A 21,433-nucleotide genomic window follows, 5' to 3' on the forward strand; every position below is an offset into this window, starting at 1 on the left:
AAGAGTTAAGCAGAATCATCTGATATGATACTGCTGGAGAAGTGCGCTCTCGGTGGACATGCCTTTAACACCTTCCTCTGCTTGTGTAGTTGTGTCAGGTTTAGAACCTTGGCCTTGGCTGTCTTCCCTAAAGGCAGCTGCCAAACCGGCACTTTGATGATACTTGGCTGGGCTTGAACGTCACGGCTGTCCAAGAGTGCTTTGGTGTGCTGTACATAGCAGTCTCACTCCCTTGCTAAAGCTCGATACAACAATCACTAGCTCTAAAGAAAAAAGTTTTGGCACAATGGTGCCCTTATGTACCATTGACTGTATAGCTGGACAGCAGACAGGGTTTGAATTACTGTTTGACATGGATTCATTTAATTACTCGGGGAATGATTAATCTTGCCTGGCACAGTGGTCCAAAAGTGCAAAGTTACTCTGCCTGCTTTTTACACTCCACTCAAACTAAACGCTCAAAGTTAAAGTGAAAGTGTTGGCATGGGTAATTCAGGGCTTAAAAGATATGTATCTCATCAGTGTGTTGTATAGTCTAGATCAGTTTTTCTGCTTTCGATTAAGTGCTTTTTGAACTGGACCTTCTTCTTTGAGGTCACTTCCTGGAAATATGTAGCTTTATTTCACTTCCTAGAAGTTACCACAGGTTGGGTCCTTTTTGAGTTTCTTTATTGGATTAAATCCAAAATTGGCTGAAACAAGAAAACAAGTTTTTTTTTTCTTTCTTTGACGAGATGCAAGTAAAATTCTTCTGGTCTCAGTTTCCATTTTTAAAACACTGTTACAAAAACAGATATTTTTTTAAAAAGCCTTCTTTTTTTCCATTTTCAGATTTTTTGTTTTTTTTAAAAAAAATTGAGATGAAGGTACATGGATTTGAAGACACAGTGGAAAAATATGTGACAGTGTGTACTAAAGTGTAATCCATTTTCCAGTTAAAAACAAAAAATAAGAACACAGGCCCGTATTACATCTTTCCAGAATCCATGAATATTGAAAATTGAGTGGAAAAAAGGGCTGGATGTTGGGTTTGGTGTAATTTTTTACTTTTCTCTCGGGAATTGAAGAACACAGGTCACTGAAATCTATGGAGGGTGAACTAAAAATAAAATGAAACCATCAAAATAAAAGTGAAATGTGTGAGAACGTCACTGTCAGGACAACAAGGCACGTGAGGAATGAACTGGTTGCCTATAGCCTCAGATTATTCTAAAGTTAGCTAGTTAGTGTGATATATAGTGATAATATTATATATAATAGTGTTATCAATGATGATGTTTTTGGTCATTTCTGTCATTTATGTTTTGGTTTTATACCATTAACAAGATGAAGAGAATTTGGCTCATATTTTTGTTTTCTTGTTTTTTAATGAGATGCAAAAATAAAAATACAAGTTCTCTGAGTCTCTTGGCTTTTATCAAAATCTTTACTGTTACTTCTGTATCACCTGGTTGTGTTTCTTTCTTTCTTCAGTTAAGCGAAAAAAAGGAACTTGCTGAACACAAAATTTTGGCATTTTTTAAAATTTAAATAAAACATTTAAATAAAAAATAACCAAACAAGAATAAGAAATACCATGGTATTGTAGTGCAGTGCTCACATAAAGCTTTAGCCATGGTGGGTACTGCTTCTCATGCTAATTACTGTGTTTGTGACTTTTCTAGTTTGTAGGATTTGCATTTCCACCATTATTCAGTGTTCATCCAAAAAGCCTAATGGATAATGAATGTCCAGTGTGTTCATTGTATACTTAATGAACTGTGATGAGTGTGCTATCATGCTTTCCAAAGAACATTTTTGAAAGTAGATTGTTAGAGATATAGATAAAGTTTTAATAGGCATAACGATACACAGTGTGTGGTGCATGCAGGCTGGTGTGTTGTGCTAATGATATTCACTGCTCATTATCTGCAGCGATGGCTCTAGTGGAGAGATGAGTGTGTGTTGTTGTACTGGCGCCAAGTGTTTCTCACAGAAAGGGCCATTTTTGAAGTCTTGATTCCTTCTCACATGGGAGACTAGAGAAGAGTGTTGTGTGTTACTTTCTCACACGCTCTCACACACATGCTCACTAACACCTCTCCTCTCTAATTGTAATGTCCAGAGCTGTATTTCTGTGGCGGATCTGCGCTTTTATGTGGCTATAACTCAGACTGCTCGCCACTGGTAGATTGCTGTTTTTAGACCAATTCTGATTCAGAATTACTGGCATGGCTGCTTCATCCACTGGTGTTTTCAACCCACCGATGCTGTTAACCAGAGACGTAATGTTGGTTTTATAAATACACTCTATTTTAGAGAGAATCATTTCCTGTAGAGGATGAAACAGAGAGGATACTGGTAATTGTCTGAAATGTTGTCAGGAGTTCTATGCCTGGATGGAGAGGATTCAGATGTTTTGTAACTTAATGAGGACTTCACCTAATAATAATGTCATTATCAATTTCATGCTCAATTGCTATAGAACCATTACAAGAATGACACCTGGAGGAAGACACAGGGAAAAAAAAACAAACAAACAAAAAAAAACCAAAAAAAACACACAACACAGAAAAACACAGCCATAACAATAAGATTGTTTCATATGACAGAGAAACAAGAGTGCTATGATGCTAGCATGGCTATCAGGATCTGACTCACAGTCAGGATCTTTGCAGAAAAAGAAAATTGTCACATATACTTTAATAGTTATAGTTATAGCTTCCAAAGGAGTGCATGACAGAATAAGTTTGGAAACTTCTGGACCAGTTGCTTGACTCATTTTCATAGACTTAGACTTTTTTTTTTTTTTTACAAGCAGGAGAAGGTTCATGAAGCTGGATTATGGTGCTTCCAGTACTAATAGTGGCGGAGTATTACAGTAGTTTTCTAAGTGTTATGTAGCTGAGAGTTTTTCAGCTCACTTTTGAGAGGAAACTCCATAAGCATATTTCCCAGAATGTTGAACTCTTGCTTGCTGCCTGTTTCATATACCTGCCAATCATATGCAACCATGACCTACTGTCAGTAATGAGGCAGTCTGTGTAATCAGATTGGGTGTTTACTCCTAGAGTACACCTACTATACGTTGCCTACTATAGCACTCTCTTTGGCATCACTGGATTTTTATTCCCTCACAGCCTCCTCTTTTATTACCTTTAGGAATTTGCTGGTGGGCATGTTCATTCATCATATATGTGTTCATCCATCTTGTTATCATGTCAATGTTGTAGTTGTGCATCACAAGCTTTGCCCTGGGGGAGGTGTTTATGAACTCAAAGACAAGTCTGTGTCCCGGTGGTGTAGATTTGTATCAGGCATTACAGAGCCACAGTACAACACTCATTTACTTTTCTGTGGGTCAATATGCTTCTAACACAAAATTTGAGGGAGGGAAAATCCATTGTGTAAGATGATACAACTCCCTTTGCTAAATGCTTTGTGATGACATAAATATGTGTATATAGAAACTGAATTTGCATAATTTATTTGAATTGCTCAACAACAATAGCATTAAAAATCTGATTGAATCATAACTTAACTTGAATTAACTTGAATTCCATTGAAAACCTAAATCTGAGTAGGATAATATAAAATTGAATTTATTGGTCTGGACATGGAATGTAACATTAAAAAAATGAATTCATTTGCTCTGAAAGTGTATTTGATCCTCACTGAAAATTCAACTCTTTATTTACATCTACATGAGTTAAGTGCTTAAATGAAAGAGTGAGGAAAGACTGAAGAAAGATTTACAAAGAGTGAGTGATACAGTACATCAGCAATTTATTTATTTATTTAAATAAAATGCTAGAAAGCCACATGTGATGCACTTGAATTAAAAGGCGATAAACTACAATTTATATTGCTAGCTAACTATGCATTATGGAATTTCCATGCAATTCTTTGTAAATCTCTCTTCATTCTTACTCCAGTCTTGCCTTTAAGTAGGTAAGCTGTGCCATATTAACCACATCTAACAGCAGCAAAGGCTATCACTTGTATACATAAAGCTTCTACTTTTATATATTACATATTTAAACAAAGCTGTAAATCGAGCCCACGGTCATGCTTTGACATGCTGAAAACTGACAGCGTTCAGCTCTGAGTATCATGTCCACAGAACTAAAGGGTATTTCAGAAACGTGAAAAGGAGCTCTGTGAATCTGCACTTGATTATTCTTCCTCAACGACCAGACGTCTGTTTCTGTAAACTAATACTGAGTTGCAAGAACTAAATTGGATTTGTGAGACTTGAATATATGAGGATCGAATACAGTTTCAGAGCAAATGAATTTAATATCATAATATTATATTCAGTTACAAGTTTTGTAGAATTCAGTTCCAGACTTTCATCCAATTATTCAAATTCACATATAGATTGTTCACATTCAGTTTCTAGAAACACATTAAGCCCATAGCTTTGACTGAAAAAGGTAGTCTTGCACTTTAAGAGAAATGAGCTATCAAATAAAGGCAAAAATACCTAAAAATAATATTACTATGTGCCTGATACTTGTGCAAATGTGTATGTATTGATCTAAGCCTACAAGGAATTATGGCTTTGTGTCGCTTTGTGTCGGGGTGCAGCGCAGTAGAAAAGCCTCAGCGATGTGTCATCTGCTGTTAACGCCACAGCGCCTCATGATTACTATTGATCACCAGTTTCGCTAGCTGCGTCCCTCTCCACGTCCATCTCTCATTGACTGGTCTTAAGGGGGCCATCTCTCTCCTAGTTGTTGCTGCACACTCCCTTATGAAGGCAAGCTCACACACAATACACACACAAATACATTCTCACTATATGCTGTTTGTCTGCACATACAAGCAGACTGCAGTGTGCGCGCACACACACACACACACCGGTATGCGCATGGCTGTCACAGCCACAAACTGTGTTCCTGTGCTCCTGTAAGTACATTTTGTACGTACATGGATCAACATGAATATGGTGAGACAGTGTTCCGTCTTGCTGTAAGTGTATATACAGTATCTTCCACCAGTAAACTGAAGATTTTTTCTGGAATTCACAACAGGTTGCTATAGGTTCAAAAGTAAGTAGTTACTAATGTAAGTCTAGCAACTGAAAGTTTCTGAATTGCAGAAAGATGGATAATAGTCTGTGTGCATCAATACACAGTCACCACAAACTCTCAAATTGCTGTTAATAAATTTTCTTAAACCCAAACAAGATAACAATATGCACACTTATGTTCTTTTTTATTGACTGCACTGTTGCAGAATGAACAGTCCAGATGTCTATTTGTCATGTGCATCATTGTATAAAAAAATAGTTGAACCTGACAAGCAGAATTTGGCATCTTTGGAAACTTAATCATCATTTAAAGGGACTGACTTTTAGTCATTACATCATGTCTACACAGGAGGCGTTTCAGGTGTGTTTTTCAGCCATTTGTCTTAGGTGTATCTGATGGAGCAGGTATGCTTTAATTTTAAAACAATAGTCTACACAGGCTGCATAACAGCTCATATTTTACTTGTGCTATGTGTGTGTGTGATAGTGACCAGAAGCATATTTTTATGCTTCAAGTCTATTTTCTTCCATTTCATGTATGTAACTATAGTGGTTGTGAGTTGGTCTCTGAGCTAAAACACAGGTGACCTACACTCATTACCCACACTGATGGAACTGAATTAAGACTGAAGCTGCAGCTGCTCATGTAACATGCTGCTTTCACTATGTGGGCTGTGTGTACATTGTGTTAGTGTGGATCAAGCTTCAAAGAGGCTACACTTCCCATTATGCAACTCTAGTGTGTGTGTTCAAACCCACACTGTCTAGTAAACCCCCAAAAAGTTTGTGAGGCAGGCTTTCTGTTATAAATTTGAAATCATCAGATGCAAGCCAGTGTAACCCTGATGACTTCTTCAGGGTTTCTACTCCAAATAATCTATGTACACTTGATGTGTAATGCTGCATCATAATAAACTGTTTATTACGGAGCAATGTAACATCTGCTCTGGCAGGGTTGAAGGGGTCAACTTCAGTTGAAGAATCATGTGACGATCCTTATAAACCCTGTAAAATAAAACTGTGTATGATGTGTGTTTTCACCAGATATTTATATGAGCTCACTTCAGTTTTATGGCTCAGTTACTGTAAAGACCTTTACACAATAAACACAACAATAACCTCCACTTACACACACACACACACATTCACTCAAACACACACAAACACCTCAAGTTGCCACTCACTCAGGCAGACCTTTACATTCACAGGTGTTATGTTTGCTAACTAGAGACATTTAGTGGTGAAAAAGGGAAGTGCAGCATCATGACTCCCCTCAACTGCACTACTACAACTGTGTGTGTGTATGAGTGTGTGAGTGTGTGTTCCTTCTCATATGTCCCAGTGGGGACAGAAGAGCATAACTCGCATTCACGCCAACCCGTGGGGACTCGTGTCACTGTGGGGGCAAAGCTTGAGGTCTGCACTGGTAGAGACTGCTTTTTGAGGGTTAAGACTTGATTTCAGGGTTCAGGTTACAGTTAGGTTATGATTAGGGTTAGGTTAATGATGTAGTTGTGATTGTTAGAATTAAGGGCTAGGGAATGCATTATGTCACTGAATGTCCCCATAGGGATAGTGGAAGTGTGTGTTTGTATGCTGGTGATTGGGTCACATGCAATTCCAAAACGTAATGAAATATTGACACTTTCCTGCTGTGGGAGTGTTTCAATATCTACCTTAGCTCAGACCCACTCTTCATTGTGTTTCGTCTTAATTTTGAGAAAGGACAGTATTTCTGTGTGATAGAGAGACAGAGGTAATAGATTCAGCTGAACTTGTCCTCCCATTGACCTGATGATGATTCATGTGTGTGTTTATGTCAGGGAAATGGATGTTATATCTGGCCTCGGGACAGGCCCTCACCTGGCCTTTCTATGTTGAGACAAAGTAAATTATTTACAATATTGATCAACTGTTTAACTCTAGATATGACCTCTGTGTATGTAGTGGGTAATGGAAAGCGTGTGTAGGCCATCATGCATAGTGCTTGTTTGTAAGACCAGTGTTCCATGTGTCACTGTGCAAATGCAATGCACCTGGGTGCCTGCAAATCCACTTATTTGTGTATGAGCTTTCTGTGCATGTGCATTTGTGTACTGTATATGGATGTATGCTTACTTATGTGTGTGTGTGTGTGTGTGTGTGTGTGTATTTTGCTTTGGGTGCTGTGCTGTGCTGATATAGTACCTCATTAGCTGCTGTGGACACTAATCTCCTTTGTGGCAGTCTTTCATCCTTAGTGTGGGATTTATAGACGCCCTTGGTTAAGGCGCCCGCCTCGTATGCTGCTGGTCCCATACGTCAACCTGTCATTGGCTGATGCTACTTCCTGGTCCCACCCCTTCTCCCACTGCCCCCCTCCTGGAGTAAATATAGGAAAATAAATGACATTTGATGATTTTGGTGGCTTGATTTTGAACTTGAATGAACTTGCTATAGGTTGACCTAACCAGGTTGTTGATGAATAGTGATTACACCACGAACCTAGTTGCTAGAGTGTGTGAGTGAATGTGCAACTTGTAGGTTATCCCTCACATAATAAATTTCTCTTCATCTGGCAATCACTTCCTTTTAAAAAGGAACAGCTTTCTAGATGTGAAAATTGAAACAACTGACTATGCAAGTCCTTCAAACCCAACACATGACTAAATTAAAATGGGCTGCACCATACAAACTAATTCTTCCATAGAGATAAGTGGTTAGTAATTATTAACACCAACTAGCTCCCAGGTGTAACTGTTGTGTAGCTAACTGAGCCAACTGACAAAGCATGATAAATGACCCATTTAGTTTAAAGAATAATTATGGCAACATGCAGTGCACTGTGAGTACTCTTGATGCACTCATGATGATCAAAAAGTTGACTGTGAAACACTGGACACTTCTCATCTTCAATGGTTGCCATCATGGCTACGTAGAGGAGGGGAAGGGACCACCAACCTATTTTCAAACTTGCGAAAATTGCGGAAGGAGGAGGTGGAGGACACGTCATCGTCGGCATAATTTCCATGCTGTGTGAAATAGTGGGCACACACAAGAAAGGAGAATGCTCATTTTGAAGTCAAGTCAAAAAACCCAGCATGCATTTTGGCAAGCGGTGATCGGCCAAACAGCCATCTTCGATTTGAGATAGCACTACCCTGTTGAAATTCACACACTATGTAAATATATAGTGTACACAGCATAGCACACGGACGCTTTCTTAACTGAAGTATCCGAAATGAGACATGGTGCAAATATCAACGTTAGTTTATATTAGCAGAATCAGATATTTCCTTATCATTCTAAACTGTGTGAACTTTTCTAACTCTGAAACACGTTTCTAAATGTATGTAGACATATATCTTCTTATTTAGTACATTTTTCCTGATTAGATTATTCTTAAATTCTAATGGTACAACCTCATTAAGTAAATCACTAGTTTGAAACTAAATAGTGCTTAGCAAGAATTTAAGAAGGACTTTATGTTTCTGAATAGCTGATGCCTCCTAATCCAGGACTGTTCATACTGCCATAAATAAAACTAGACATAATGACAGACAACCAAGACATAGAGGCTAAATCATACATTCAGCTAATAAGAAGATATTATCTGCTATGCATATTTTTGGTTAATCTACATTAAGTAGTGTTGTATTATTGTGTTTTGGGACTTGGTGGTTCTTAATGGAGGTGAAATATTCTGTTCCTCAAATACATCACAGACCTCTCTCCTCCTAGTTAGTAGGATCAGTTCACCTACATTACTTAAAGACACACACACACACACACACACCTCACAACACTGACTCCAAGATTTCACCACTGGATTATGCATTGTTACACTGTATTGCACCCCCAAGCACCCAAACGCACCATCTACACATGAGCAATGATGCACACATGCGGATAGAGACTCCTGCTCCTCGACAGACACAAATAGACACACACACACACACACACACACAGATGGACACACGCAGATGCAGTAGGACGCAAAACAAACACACACAGGGGTTTGGTGTCCTAGTTTCCATCTGTGGAGAAGCTATTCTCTCTATCTGGCTCTCTCCTTCACTCACAAACTCATCTCGAGAGTGTGTGTGTGTGTGTGTGAAGGGGGGTGCCTTACAGTGGTCATGTGACACACTGCTGCTGCTGTTGCAGTTTGTGTGCATGTGTGCGTATATATGGATAAGAGCAGGCGTTTGAATCTGCATGTGTGCATCGCTGCTCATATAAATGTTTTTCTGAGTATGCAGAGGCTGCGTATATGTAACAGTGTGTCCATCCATTATGTATGTGTGTGTGTGTGTGTGTGTGTGTGTGTGTGTGTGTCAGCTAGCTGTCAGGCTGCTCTCTGCCTGCCTACAGTTCCTCCTCTTCGGCACTTGTTTCACCATCAGAGTGTGATCTAATACAGGGATTACTATGGGATTAAGTGAGTCTCTCATAAAATAACAGCTCACCGCTCCAGAACTCCACAACACTGGCCATTTGTTCTGTGCTATCAACAAACTCTAACAATGTTTCACAAAGGCAAAACGCAGTAACTGCACCAGCAGGGAGTGAAAAGTGTCTAGAAATGAGTACACCAACAAAAAAGGGAGATACTCTTGCCTACATGATGTAGTCCAACCAGGAAATTTAACTTGCCAGGATCAGTATTCGACACCTAAACTAATCTAATTTACAGCCAGAATAATTAAATGTTGTTTGGTTTGTATTAATTTTGAGCAATACATTTTAAAGCTAAGAAATGTCATTTAGGCATTATTGTTCACCCTAAATTGCAGCAAAAAAATTGGTTCTCTGAATATTTGCGTTTTAGTGACCTGTAATTGAATATCAAGAAATAATTAGGTTTTTGTTAATTCCAGAAAAACTACAGCACACTTTGAAGAATGAGAGCTATGAATGGAGTGTTTAATTGATTTCAGTGTGGACTATAATCTTGGTATGCGATCCTACAGTACAGACATACAGCAGATTAACAGTTGAAAAGATGCAGAGACATGCCATGGCTGCAAAAAGGCCAGATGACACAACGAAGAGGCTACTTTTTAATGCAATCTGTTCGATCCAAATATGACAACAATGCAAACAAAAAAAAAAAAAACAAAGGAGATGAGTTGTCAAAGTTTTTGTTGTATTGCACATTCGACCGGATCAAGAAAACCTACATACTTATTAGACATGAAGATTTAACAGTGGTGTTGGCTCTCACTGCTATCAACAGCCTCTGGCACAGCTGGCAGATGTTTTCAGCAAAAAAGCTCTGATAAACACGGTGTGCACTACCCACCCAACACTAAATGACAGACAAAGTAAGAGACTAGCTGGTGAACATAGCGGAACATTTAGCAGCTAAAGAGCCTGATTTTACCCTCAGGATTTAGCATTTTACCCTGAGGATTTTTGGAGCTAAAAGGACAGTAAAATACTGTTCTTATGGTGTACTCACAGTAGGCGATCTGTACCGTAAATGCAGTCCATTACTGTGCCAAAGCATGTTTAACCTCCAAAAGACCAGTTCCTTCGACTGTTGTCATCTCTCTGTACCTTGAAGACGTGGGCTAGGGCACAGTTCAGGTGAACTTGGACACATTATGCATCTAGAGTGGGGAGAGGGGACCATGGTGCTTATAAGGTAACCTGGCCCATCTCCACACAGGATCTCTGGAGCTCAGCCAGAGTGACCATCAAGTTCTAGGCTACATCTGTTATCAAGCCCCTCCCATCATCTGGCCAGTTGACCAGTTTCCAGTTAGGAGTCTTAGTCTTTACAGAGATGGGACGATATACGATGTTATCCCCCTTCGCAATAAAAGTATAATATAGTATAAGTATAATAATAAGTTGATCGTGGTGAATTTCCAACATTGGGATAATCGTTAATATCCTCAGGAGTGATTTATAGAAAACTGTCTAGCTTGCCATCATACAGTCCTGTATTGATTTACACTGAACTGCCACAAGGGGGCGCTGCATCTTTCCATGCATCATTCCATAATGCTAACCCTGTCACCATGGCTGAAGGCTCAGTTTGTCCATCGTATCCACCGAAGAAAGTTGAATGGGATGTGTGGAAATACGATGGATTCCAAAACAAAGACTCCTGGTAAAATTAACTAACATTGCTGTCAGTTACTTAACGTAGTAAGTGTTGGTTTAGTCACACTAATGTTGACGTTTATCGAAATGTTTTGTTACGTTGATACTGTTTTGGTCACCTGTGTATCAAGCTAACGTTAGCTAGATAACATTAGCTATGTAGCTAAACAACTCTGCCCGCTTAGGTTTGTCAGACCAGAGCAGAGCCGCGGTCTCCAGCAAATTGAGTGCAATTTACTACAGTTTTGCCTTAAACGTTAACCATAACATTATTTTGGCCACAGCTCATAAGGAACAGTTCAAATCAATTAGAATTTATTTAATTTGACACAAAATCTATCTTCTCATTTGACGTAGCTTATTGCATATTTTCATGACTAATGTGATAATGTTGTTAATCGCAATTATTTTGGCCAGGATAATCATGACATGAAATTTTCATATCGTCCCATGCCTATATTACACACTTACATGTAAGATGCTCTTGGGATCCTTCAATGCAGCAGAAAATGTTTGTAGCCTTTCCCAGATCTGTGCACAATCCTGTCTCTGGGCTCTGCAGGCAGTTCCTTCAACCTCATGACTTGGTTTTTGCTCTGATATGCATTGTCAGCTGTGAGACCTTATATAGACAGGTGTGGGACTTTCCAAATCATCGTCCAATCAGTTGAATTTACCACAGGTGGACTCCAAACAGAGTGTAGAAACATCTCGATGATGAGGAGGAGAAATGGGAGGAACCTGAGCTAAATTTTAAGGATCATTGTAAAGGGTCTGAATACTTATGTCAATGTAATATTTTAGTTTTTCCCTTTTTATTGAATTTGCAAAAAAAAATCTGCAATGCTGTTTTTATACCATCTTTATTGGGCATTGAGTGTAGATTGATGAGGGAAAAATTTAACAACATAAGGCTGTAACAGTTTGTTATATGTTTTGTTTATATGTTTTAACATTTAAATTATTCAGTAGACTTTTTTTCATAGCTGATATTTTGACTTGTCATAACTGGCAAAACACAGGTGGTTACTAATAACATTAACAATGCCTGTGTGCTGTTCAAGTGTCCCAATAAGCCATGACTGCGACAGTGAGCTAGCATCTACAATTCTAGGACCCTGAAACTCAAGCAACAAATGACATCATCAGACATCACTAATTTTATTATTTACACCTGTGTTTTCCCTACACTCAGATCTCACTTTGGAAGCTTGTGATGGAAATTTGCCACCATTTTATAAACTAATGTTATATTAATTAAGAAAGAACATAATTTTTTTGTTTGTTTCATCACCAGCATTTTAGTTTTCACTGAATATGTGCTGCAATTTTTGATAGCATTTACTCTTTTTCTCTGTTAGAACTGTTAAAAAGCATTGATTTTGAGACACAACTTTCCAATGATACCAGCTTTTTAACACAGCATCAATATTCCTTGAGGATGCATTGAAATCCATATGTGACTCCAGAGCACCTGGTCATTACAGCATAATGTCTATCCATGTATGTAAAAGTAGACTAGCACTGCAGTGTCGATCTGGCAGCCGTCCACCTCGTTGGTCTGGCTGCAGAAAATCACAGATTGGTGGATGTTCTCACCAAAGCTATAATGTCCCACATGAGGCAGTGTTTTGCTTTCTGCGCTGTGTATGTGTGTGTGTGTGTGTGTTGTTTGAGCACACACTTTCCCTCTCTCCCTGGTGGTGCTGGGGTGTTTGGCAGGATAAATATAGCTGCGTTGGTGTAAAGCTGTTTTCTCTTCAGCTTTTGTAGCTTTAATCAAAAGCAATCTGGAGGAGGGATAAATGGAAGGGAAAAGGGGGGTGAGAGAGAGTGAGAGCAGGAGGAGGAAGACGAGAGAGGGAGATGGTACGAGGAAGAGAGGGGGGGAGAGAGAGATGGCCAATGCCAGAGTGTTTTATTTTAGCACTCTTTAAAGAGTCATTGGGGAGTGTTCAGGAGTAATGAGAACCCTGGTGGCTGAAGGAGAGGGACCAACTCTAACCTCCCCTCGCTCTCCTCCTCCATCCTCTCTCTGTCTCTATTTCCTGCCCAACCTCATTTCCTCTGTCATCCCCTCTTCCTCCTTCTGACTGTGATCACAACACAGGACTATGGCTATGGCTGTGTTCACACTGCAGGCATTCATGCTCTGCTCTGTCTTTCTGGATGAATCTTCATATCTATTCTAGGATGTAACCCACATCCCTTATCGATATGAGCTGACAGTGTTGTTGATGAGACATGCACAAGAACGGTCTCTGAAGACGTCACTTTTTTATTGCATCTCAGGTATTGTGCTTTTGAAGCTGTCAAAATTTGATTCAGCCAATAATGTACATCTTCAGAAATACCAGTCTGTTGTAGTTGGGTGTTTGGCTTCTTTTCCAGTGTTGCATCCATAATGTTGTCAGATACTTATGATAGCAATCTGAGTCTGTCAGTGGCAAAAACAAGCCCTTTAGTCAATGCCCATTGGGTTACATTGCAGCAGTTGTTCACAGTTGCTCTGTATACTGTTATTGTTCAATACTGCACAAAGATTTTTGTTGCTTTCAATCATTTACACCCCAAAATTGGGAAAATAATATAAATTAATTCAATCTTGTAACAGATATTTAAATCATCACACTGTATATTCAATTATTCAGATGTTCTTGATTCTGTCAGTGCCTTTTTTTGACCATAGAAACAGTGTGGCTTTGGACAGTATCAATAATGTCATGAACAAAATAATCCAGGAACACACACACACAAAATCTCACCAGTAGGCTTTACAGTTGATGCTGTATCTTTTAGGTAGTAATAATAATTGTAATGTGTCATGTCAGCATTTTTGTACCATCCTGAAAATTAAAACCAAACAAATTCAACTGAGACTCTATGTTTCAAGAAGGCACATACAGAGTGTGAAACCTGTTGGTTTAATATGTTGTCATCCGGAGTTGAGGTTCTGTGATTTATGTGACTGTGTGCATCGTATTGCATACGCACTGATGAGAAAGCAAAATCTGAAGTGGTGTCATGTGCGAGGAGAAAATCTGAATGCGTACACCCTCAGCTGTGGCATGTGAGCACAGCCAATGTATAGTCGGTGTGCATATGTGTGATGGGGCAAACAGAAAGGGAAAAAAAAAAAAGATGAGAGATATAATTTTGGCAGTGAGTTGAATATCCTTTCATTATTCAGTTGGCTTTGGGTTCTCCATTTGGAGGCGAAAAGCAGCCCGCTGGTGGAAGCCAAGCTGCTCCTTGGTATAACCGCCGTGATGTTGATCTTAAAAAGCTTCCATAAAAGCCTTTTTCTGGACAACTCATTGGCAGCAGTGCAGCTCTTTAGGAAGTGCATTGTTCCATTTCCTGTTTGACAATCACTATGACTGAAGCTGGGCCTCAGATCAGTGGCTGGCAAAGTAGTTGGCCAAGTGGTTTTCACTGGCTGCAGTAAAGAATAGTTTTTCCCTGTTAGACACATTATTGTGATACTGCGTATGTCAGCTGCATTAAATTCCTCTGCAAAGTTATGTAAATGTATGTCATATATTATCTGATCTGTTTGTACAGAACTTTATGGTGACAGCCTCTTGGCAAATCAGCAGATGAAGCTGTAATATTGAAAATCTAGATGTGTTATAAGGCTCTGATTGTAATCTCTACCTATACTCATTCTTTCCTAGGTGATCTGGGTGTGTAATAACTGCCGGAAGCAGCAGGAGATCCTCACCAAGCCAGGCGAGTGGTTCACTGGTCCATCTGGAAAGCCGGCTGGCCTCGGATCAGCTGTCAGCGAGCCGTCTGTGTGCCAAACACCCGGGGATAAGAAGCTCCGATCTCGCTCTCAAGCACCCCCGGGCTCCACCACCGTAATCCAAGACCCCAACCGACCCGGTGCACCTGGGACCACACCTGGCACAGATGCACGGTCACGTAGCGAACCACCACGAGACACGTAAGATGAAGCGATACTGTCTAAGTTGTGCCAAATTTGTTTTGTGGTACAGAAACCATATTGCATCTTAAATTTATTTAGCAACATTTGAAATGCATTTGGAGAGAGTGCTGTATAAAGCCCTTTTCAAACATGGGATACATAACTTTGTTGTCTTAATTTATTTGCTAAAGTAATGATTTTTTGTCATTCAGACGTACGTGTAGGTGTCTGTTACATAAGTATCTGTTCAGTCATAAAAGCACATTTCCGGAAAGAGCTACAATGGTTGCGCTCTGGTATGTGATAGGGAGTGGGATGAGTTTAAAGTAAGGATACAAAAGAAGAATAGTATTTTCTGTTTCCTCACTGCATCAGTGATAGCTTTTAAAACTTATTTTAAGTAAGTAAGTGAATGTGAGGGACATTCACTCCCTCATCTCAGACTGAATGCTTTGATAAATGCATCAATTTTTAGATTGATAATTGTGCCACCTTATGTGTGCAGCAAGCATAGGAAAAAAAAGATGGAAGTATAGTTTAATTCCCACTTGCTCACATGCTGTATGGGAATAGTTTTACTGTATATTCATTCATGCAGTTGCCATATATGGAAGTTGAATATATAGATAGAGTGCTGGTCCCATCACTTTTGTAGTTGTTCAAGGACGTTTTGCTGCAGGATTTTCAGAGTTAATTCAGAAATAGCACTTCTAACCAATGCATGATAATAATACAAAATAGGTAATAAACAACTTGCATGTTGATGGCTGCCTACTTTTTCTGACATCTTTTTCCTTTTTTCCATCTTACAAGTTACCTATAGTGAGACTGATCAGCACAAGCAGAATGCTTTCTCATGAAGCGAACAGATTTCTTTATAGTTCACATACTCCCTGTCACTGTTCTTGTCCGTTCTATAAATGTTTATCTGTCCCAAATCCTTACTAAATAATATTCCTAGACAGGTTTTGTGTCCTTTGTGTAATCACACTGGAAAAGTGAAAACCCTAAGTGAACTCAAAAAGTCAGTATGTAGACTAAAACTGCTTGTGTTCTGAGTGTGCTTTTGTCCCACAAGACAATGCAGAAAGGAAATGAACAATCTGCTTATAGCTGCAAAAAAATTAGGGCTGCCCCTAAGTTAGGGGGCTGGTGTGTTGTCGTCCTCAGTATATTAACAGGTCAAGATTGTGGTTTGTTGGTTCATGCTTTCTGTTGTATTTTTATTTTTATCCATACTAACATTATCACTGATGTCCTTATCCGTTGCACCTTATCTACAAATAGAGAAATACAGTAAACAATTCACTCCTTGCACATGTAGTGTCATTCAGCACCATGACTTTCTCTCATGATTTACCCAGTAACTCACCTTTTAATGTCTTTGCTCATCATCTAGGCTGTGAAAACAACAAATATCCACACTGTCAAAGAAAGTAAATGTCGGTGTCTTGGTCATAGCTCAGTTATGAAATCCTGCATGGGCAGTGTTTCTCCTGACAGCGCTGACACTGGAGCAGCCAGCAGAAATGAATTGTGCTGCCCTGCCCCATGCTGTCTGGCGTGTCCATCACTTGTCTCCACTTCTGTCACTCTTAGTTTTGTGGGTTGGTCGTTTTAAAACAAGACTGGGTTTGTAATCTTAATGTTGTTACTTCAGCATTGCTCTGTGTACTGTGGGGCAGCTAAAAAAAAGTGCAGTGAGTTGGGGGTCTCAATTGATGCAATGACTTTTATGAAATGACTACACCAAACACTAAGAAAAAATCATTTTGTTAACCGAACTCACCTGGAGAATCTCAACAATTCAACAATTTGAATTTGGCTCATTCACACTTTTCTGGTGTATTAACATGATTTTATTTTCATTTTGCATAACAGATGATAATTAAGTCATACGTTTATCATAGTTCATGCATTTAATTTAAACAAGTTTTAGATAAGTCTCAAGGATAATTAAAGCAAACTTGATGCACCTGACCACAACTTGAAGAGCCACAGCAAAAGGTCGGAATTTTTTGTGAATGAGAGATTTTGCAAAAATTTCTAAAGTCTCTTTTGTGATTTATTGAGTGTAGATTGATGGGCAAAATGGCAATATATCAATTAAAAATGAAATTTGTAACACCATAAAGTTTGCAAAGTGAAGGTGTCTGAATAAGATCCTTTTTGTTAAACCAGAAACAGCCATGTTATTGCTCTGTTCAAAGCCACCAGACTTATGTGACACAAACAGTAATTTTACCTTGCAGAACACCGGAGTTGCTAATCTACTGCTGCCTTAATCACTTAGTTTGTCTGTGTTGTTTTGTGGTAAAGGACGTGAACACTTCCCATCACTGGAAGTCCCACAATAACACAAACAAACTACCTCATCAAGGGAGCACTAGATTAGCTAATCCAGTGTTCTGTGAGGTAGAATCACTGCTTTTATCTGTGGATTCTGGAAGTAATAATAATCTGAGCCTGTGAGTGGCAAAAACAAATACTTAAGTGGACATTCTTTCAGGTCCAGTAAGATAATTCTGAAGTGTAGATCAGTTAAAGGAAGACTTGGAAGTCATTAAAAATCAGTTTCTGTTTTAGTTCAGTGAGTGGGACTGTGCAGTCAAGCAGTTGATTTGTGAAAACAAAAAACACTTAACTACTCAGACTTGGAGCCCAACAGAATTATTTTCCGCTTGTGACTGCAGAGGCTGCTGTTGCACAGAAATGTCAAATTTTATGGCTTTAAGCAAAACTTAAGAATACCTTTTGACCACTAACTTCTTGTTGAGAGTCTTGCCATCCAGTAATACTGCCCATTAGAAAAGTAGCTTTAAAACATACTGCTTACTCCTTTTTCAATACATTTACAAAAATTTGTGTGATGAGTGTAGAATGATGAGCAAAAAATGGATTTAAGTGATTTCTGCACAAGGCTACATTATGGCTAACATTACTGGTCTTAAAGGGATACCCCAGCAATTCAGCATTCCCCTTCCGTAAAACTGGGGAGCCATGAGATACAGATTAAAAAAAGAATGGTCAAAATCAAAGCAGGCCAAGACATTGTGTGTTTTTTTTTAAGTCCATACTATAACTCCATCCTACAAATTCCAGAATGAAAGTTTATTTTGTGATACCATCCCTGTCTGGTAAATAGAACACTCCCCCAGAGCGACAAAACTGTGTAGGACTAACCATGACAAGTGAAGCGGTCTTGAAATTGGTGGACTGTTCCTTTAAACTGTTCTCTCAGTTACCAGACAGAAGGCAGCTCTTGTGAAATATGTTAATATTTGTTCTATTAAGCATTAATTCCTGCATCCATCATTTGCTTTTTTTATACAGTGGTGGATTCTCGCTCTTAGGAAACCAGTCTGTGTTGTTTCCTATGCTATTCTGAGTGTAATGGAAGAATGCACTCAGTTCCAAAACACTGGATAGTAGAATGTGTTTTCAATTGTGACTGTGGGAGTGTTTGCCATGAAATGACGTTCATGGTCCCCAGAGGTTAAATCCAGCCAGCAGAGTATGTGGTTTTGAGAGAAATGTCTCATTCACTATTTTCTGATCCTTTTATACTAAAAACATTTTTTAAATTCTGTACATTACATTATAGGGAACATAATCAGTACACTGTAGAGGAGCTAACAACACAGATTGTAAATTCAACTTTTACTTAGCATTAGCTTTTTCAAAATGCAGGATGGTGATTTCAGTAGTAACACTTGCTACTATGACCCAAACACACACTGAAGGATTTGCACGTCTGTTTTCATGGCAAATAAAAACTAAAATAACATAAAAGGACTCTCACCTGGCTTTTGGGAGCTTATCCAGTGAGCTTAATATTACACCTCAGTTCTCCAAGCATGTAAATACAGTATCCAATGATCTGTGTGTCTGAAATACAACACCTTGTTTTTCAACAACTCTCACCTACTCCTTTCTTTCCCTCTCTGTCCCCATATCGATTATTCTTCAGGAGAAATGGACGGGGAGGTGGAGGAGCCGGTCGGGGAGAGCGGCGGCCAGGCCAGCCCAGGCTGCAGACCCAGGTCTCTATGGACCGGGACCTCCGCGGGGAGTCGAGGGAGCGCAGGGAAAGCAGGCGACTGACAAAGGGACGCTCTTTGGAGCATGATCCTGTTGGAGGAGGTGGTGGAGTAAGACGGACAGGAGGAGGGGGGTTACCACCACATGGACCACAACGGTTCTGCCCCTTGCCAAGCAGGGCTGGTCCCTCCTGGAGGCCGAGGACACCCTGTGCCCATGCAGGGTCGTGGCATGGGCGTAGTGGGGGAGGTTGGCGATGGCGTTAGGCCTGGTCAGAGGACGGTGGGTGGGGTTGGTGGGCCGCATGAACACACCCTTGCTCAGCAAGCCCCTCCCCCTGAACTCAGAGAGCCTCCTGGTTCAGGACCTGGCTCAGCCCCCGGCCAGGGACCAGTAGGGAGGCGGACCAAACGGGAGAAGGCCGAGAGCATGCTGCGCAACGATTCACTCAGCTCTGACCAATCAGAATCTCTGCGTCCACCTCCGCCAAGGCCCTACAAGTCGAAACGAGGGCTCGGAGCCGGAGGGAAGAGACAAACCAGTGTCAGCAGTTCAGAGGAGGAAGGGGGGACCACGCCTGAGTACAGCAGCTGCGAGGATGCTGAGATTGAAAGCGTCAGCGAGAGAGGTCAGAGACAATATCAATCATCACTTTTCTTTCATGAAAAAACTGTTGTTGATTTCAGGGAGGTTGTGATTTCAGAGGGAGTATGGAAAGTATTGACATCTGTCCAGTTCATTTGCTTATTCATCCATCACCTGAGATATCTGAGGCAATTTGATTTTGAGAAAATCTGAAGGAAAGGTTTTGCTTTCTGGCAGTGTCTTATACTGCTTAGGGCAAGAAGATTTAAAATACAGGTCAGCCCTAAAAATCTTAATTCTCTCATCACATGTTCACATCACATTTGATGCACATGTTCTTCCACTGCTCTAAATGTCTATGAACATCATACTCTAAAACCTGTTTGACTGTTTGTAAACTAGTTTTTCTTCGTGTGAAGTGCTGAATTAATGTACATTATAAACCATCATTTTAGTGATTCTTGTCTAGAAATAAGCAAACAAACAAACAGCTTCATTTGATGAGTGCTCATGTATATCCTACCTTGTATCTCTCTTGTAGTCCTTCCATTAGTATCATGCCTATAGATCAGCTCTGTACTCAGTTTATACTAGGCACTGATTGTATACAGTATGTTCTACTGTATATGTACTACTTGAAATTGTACTCTAGATTTGCAGTTAGTTTGCAAACAGCATACCTTACTGTTAGCGCTGACCAGAAATAGGTAAATTGGTGATTTTACAATATCAATTCAACTCAACAAAGAGAAAGCAAAATGATTTACATGCTTATCTCTTGTTTTTAAAAATGTGTCTGTATAATATCTCACCACTGCCTGCAATGTATTGTAGCTATTTTTAGTTTTTGCACCTCGTTCATTTCTTTTCTGCAGTGTGTTGTGAGACAGAAGTATCCAGCAGAGCACACTGACTTTTTTTTCACTTTTCAAGTGTGAATACAAAAGACACAATATCTGAAATATTATTTAGTATGGAATTGGGAAAGATAAACATTTCTAAAATGGACTTTGCCATTGATACATCAGACACAGAGGAGGAAGTGAATGAACTACAGAGAAGTCTGATGCTTCATGTGGAAGCATTCTGCATGTCTTGAGGACCATGCACCTCCACTAATGCACATACACACAAAAACATTCTAACTGAAGCTGTTGCTATTCAGTTCACTATGAGATCACCTGCAAGTAGAAGATACAGTATTATCTTGCAGTAACACTGCAAAGTAAGCAGCATTAACATGCATGTAGATTGTTAATGATTTATGATTATTTATATTCATGGTAATTCTACAAGCTAACATGTAAAAGGACAGGAATAACAGAACTTATATATAATCAACAAAGAAAGAATTAGTCAAACTGATGCAATAGCTCTCATTAAAATGACTTGAGGTTAATGCATGGCTCGAAGAGAGACCCCTGGGCAACATCATGTTAGCCTTGATTTTATTTTTTTTATTTCATTACAATCCTCAAGGCACCCAGATGTATAGTGTCTCCTACAACTACAGTATACTGTCTAAGTCACCTTGATTAGGTTATTAGGATGAGGAATAATAGAAAACACCTCTCACCAACAGAGGATTTACAGTCCAGCCATTTACAAACCTCTTCAACCAGGACTATGTACATTAATTTAACAACATTAATTTAAGGAAATTATGATATAATGCAATTAATTTGAATTTAATTATTGAACTATTTGAGGTAAGGCAGTGCATTTTCAGTGTGTGTGTGTGTGTGTGGTGTGTGTGTGTGTGTGTGTGT

General features: G+C 39.4%; 1 protein-coding gene across 1 annotated transcript in view; it reads left to right on the forward strand.

The window, feature by feature from the left end:
* LOC108895746 (regulating synaptic membrane exocytosis protein 1-like) overlaps positions 1-21,433 on the forward strand; it is an 89,261-nt gene that overhangs the window by 28,334 nt on the left and 39,494 nt on the right. The window contains 3 exon segments of the mRNA XM_051076664.1: positions 14,785-15,056; positions 19,009-19,201; positions 19,203-19,707. Coding sequence (XP_050932621.1) covers positions 14,785-15,056; positions 19,009-19,201; positions 19,203-19,707 — 970 coding nt within the window.

The sequence above is a fragment of the Lates calcarifer genome, linkage group LG16_LG22 (genome assembly GCF_001640805.2).
Source record: "Lates calcarifer isolate ASB-BC8 linkage group LG16_LG22, TLL_Latcal_v3, whole genome shotgun sequence".
Taxonomy (NCBI): Eukaryota; Metazoa; Chordata; class Actinopteri; family Centropomidae; genus Lates; species Lates calcarifer.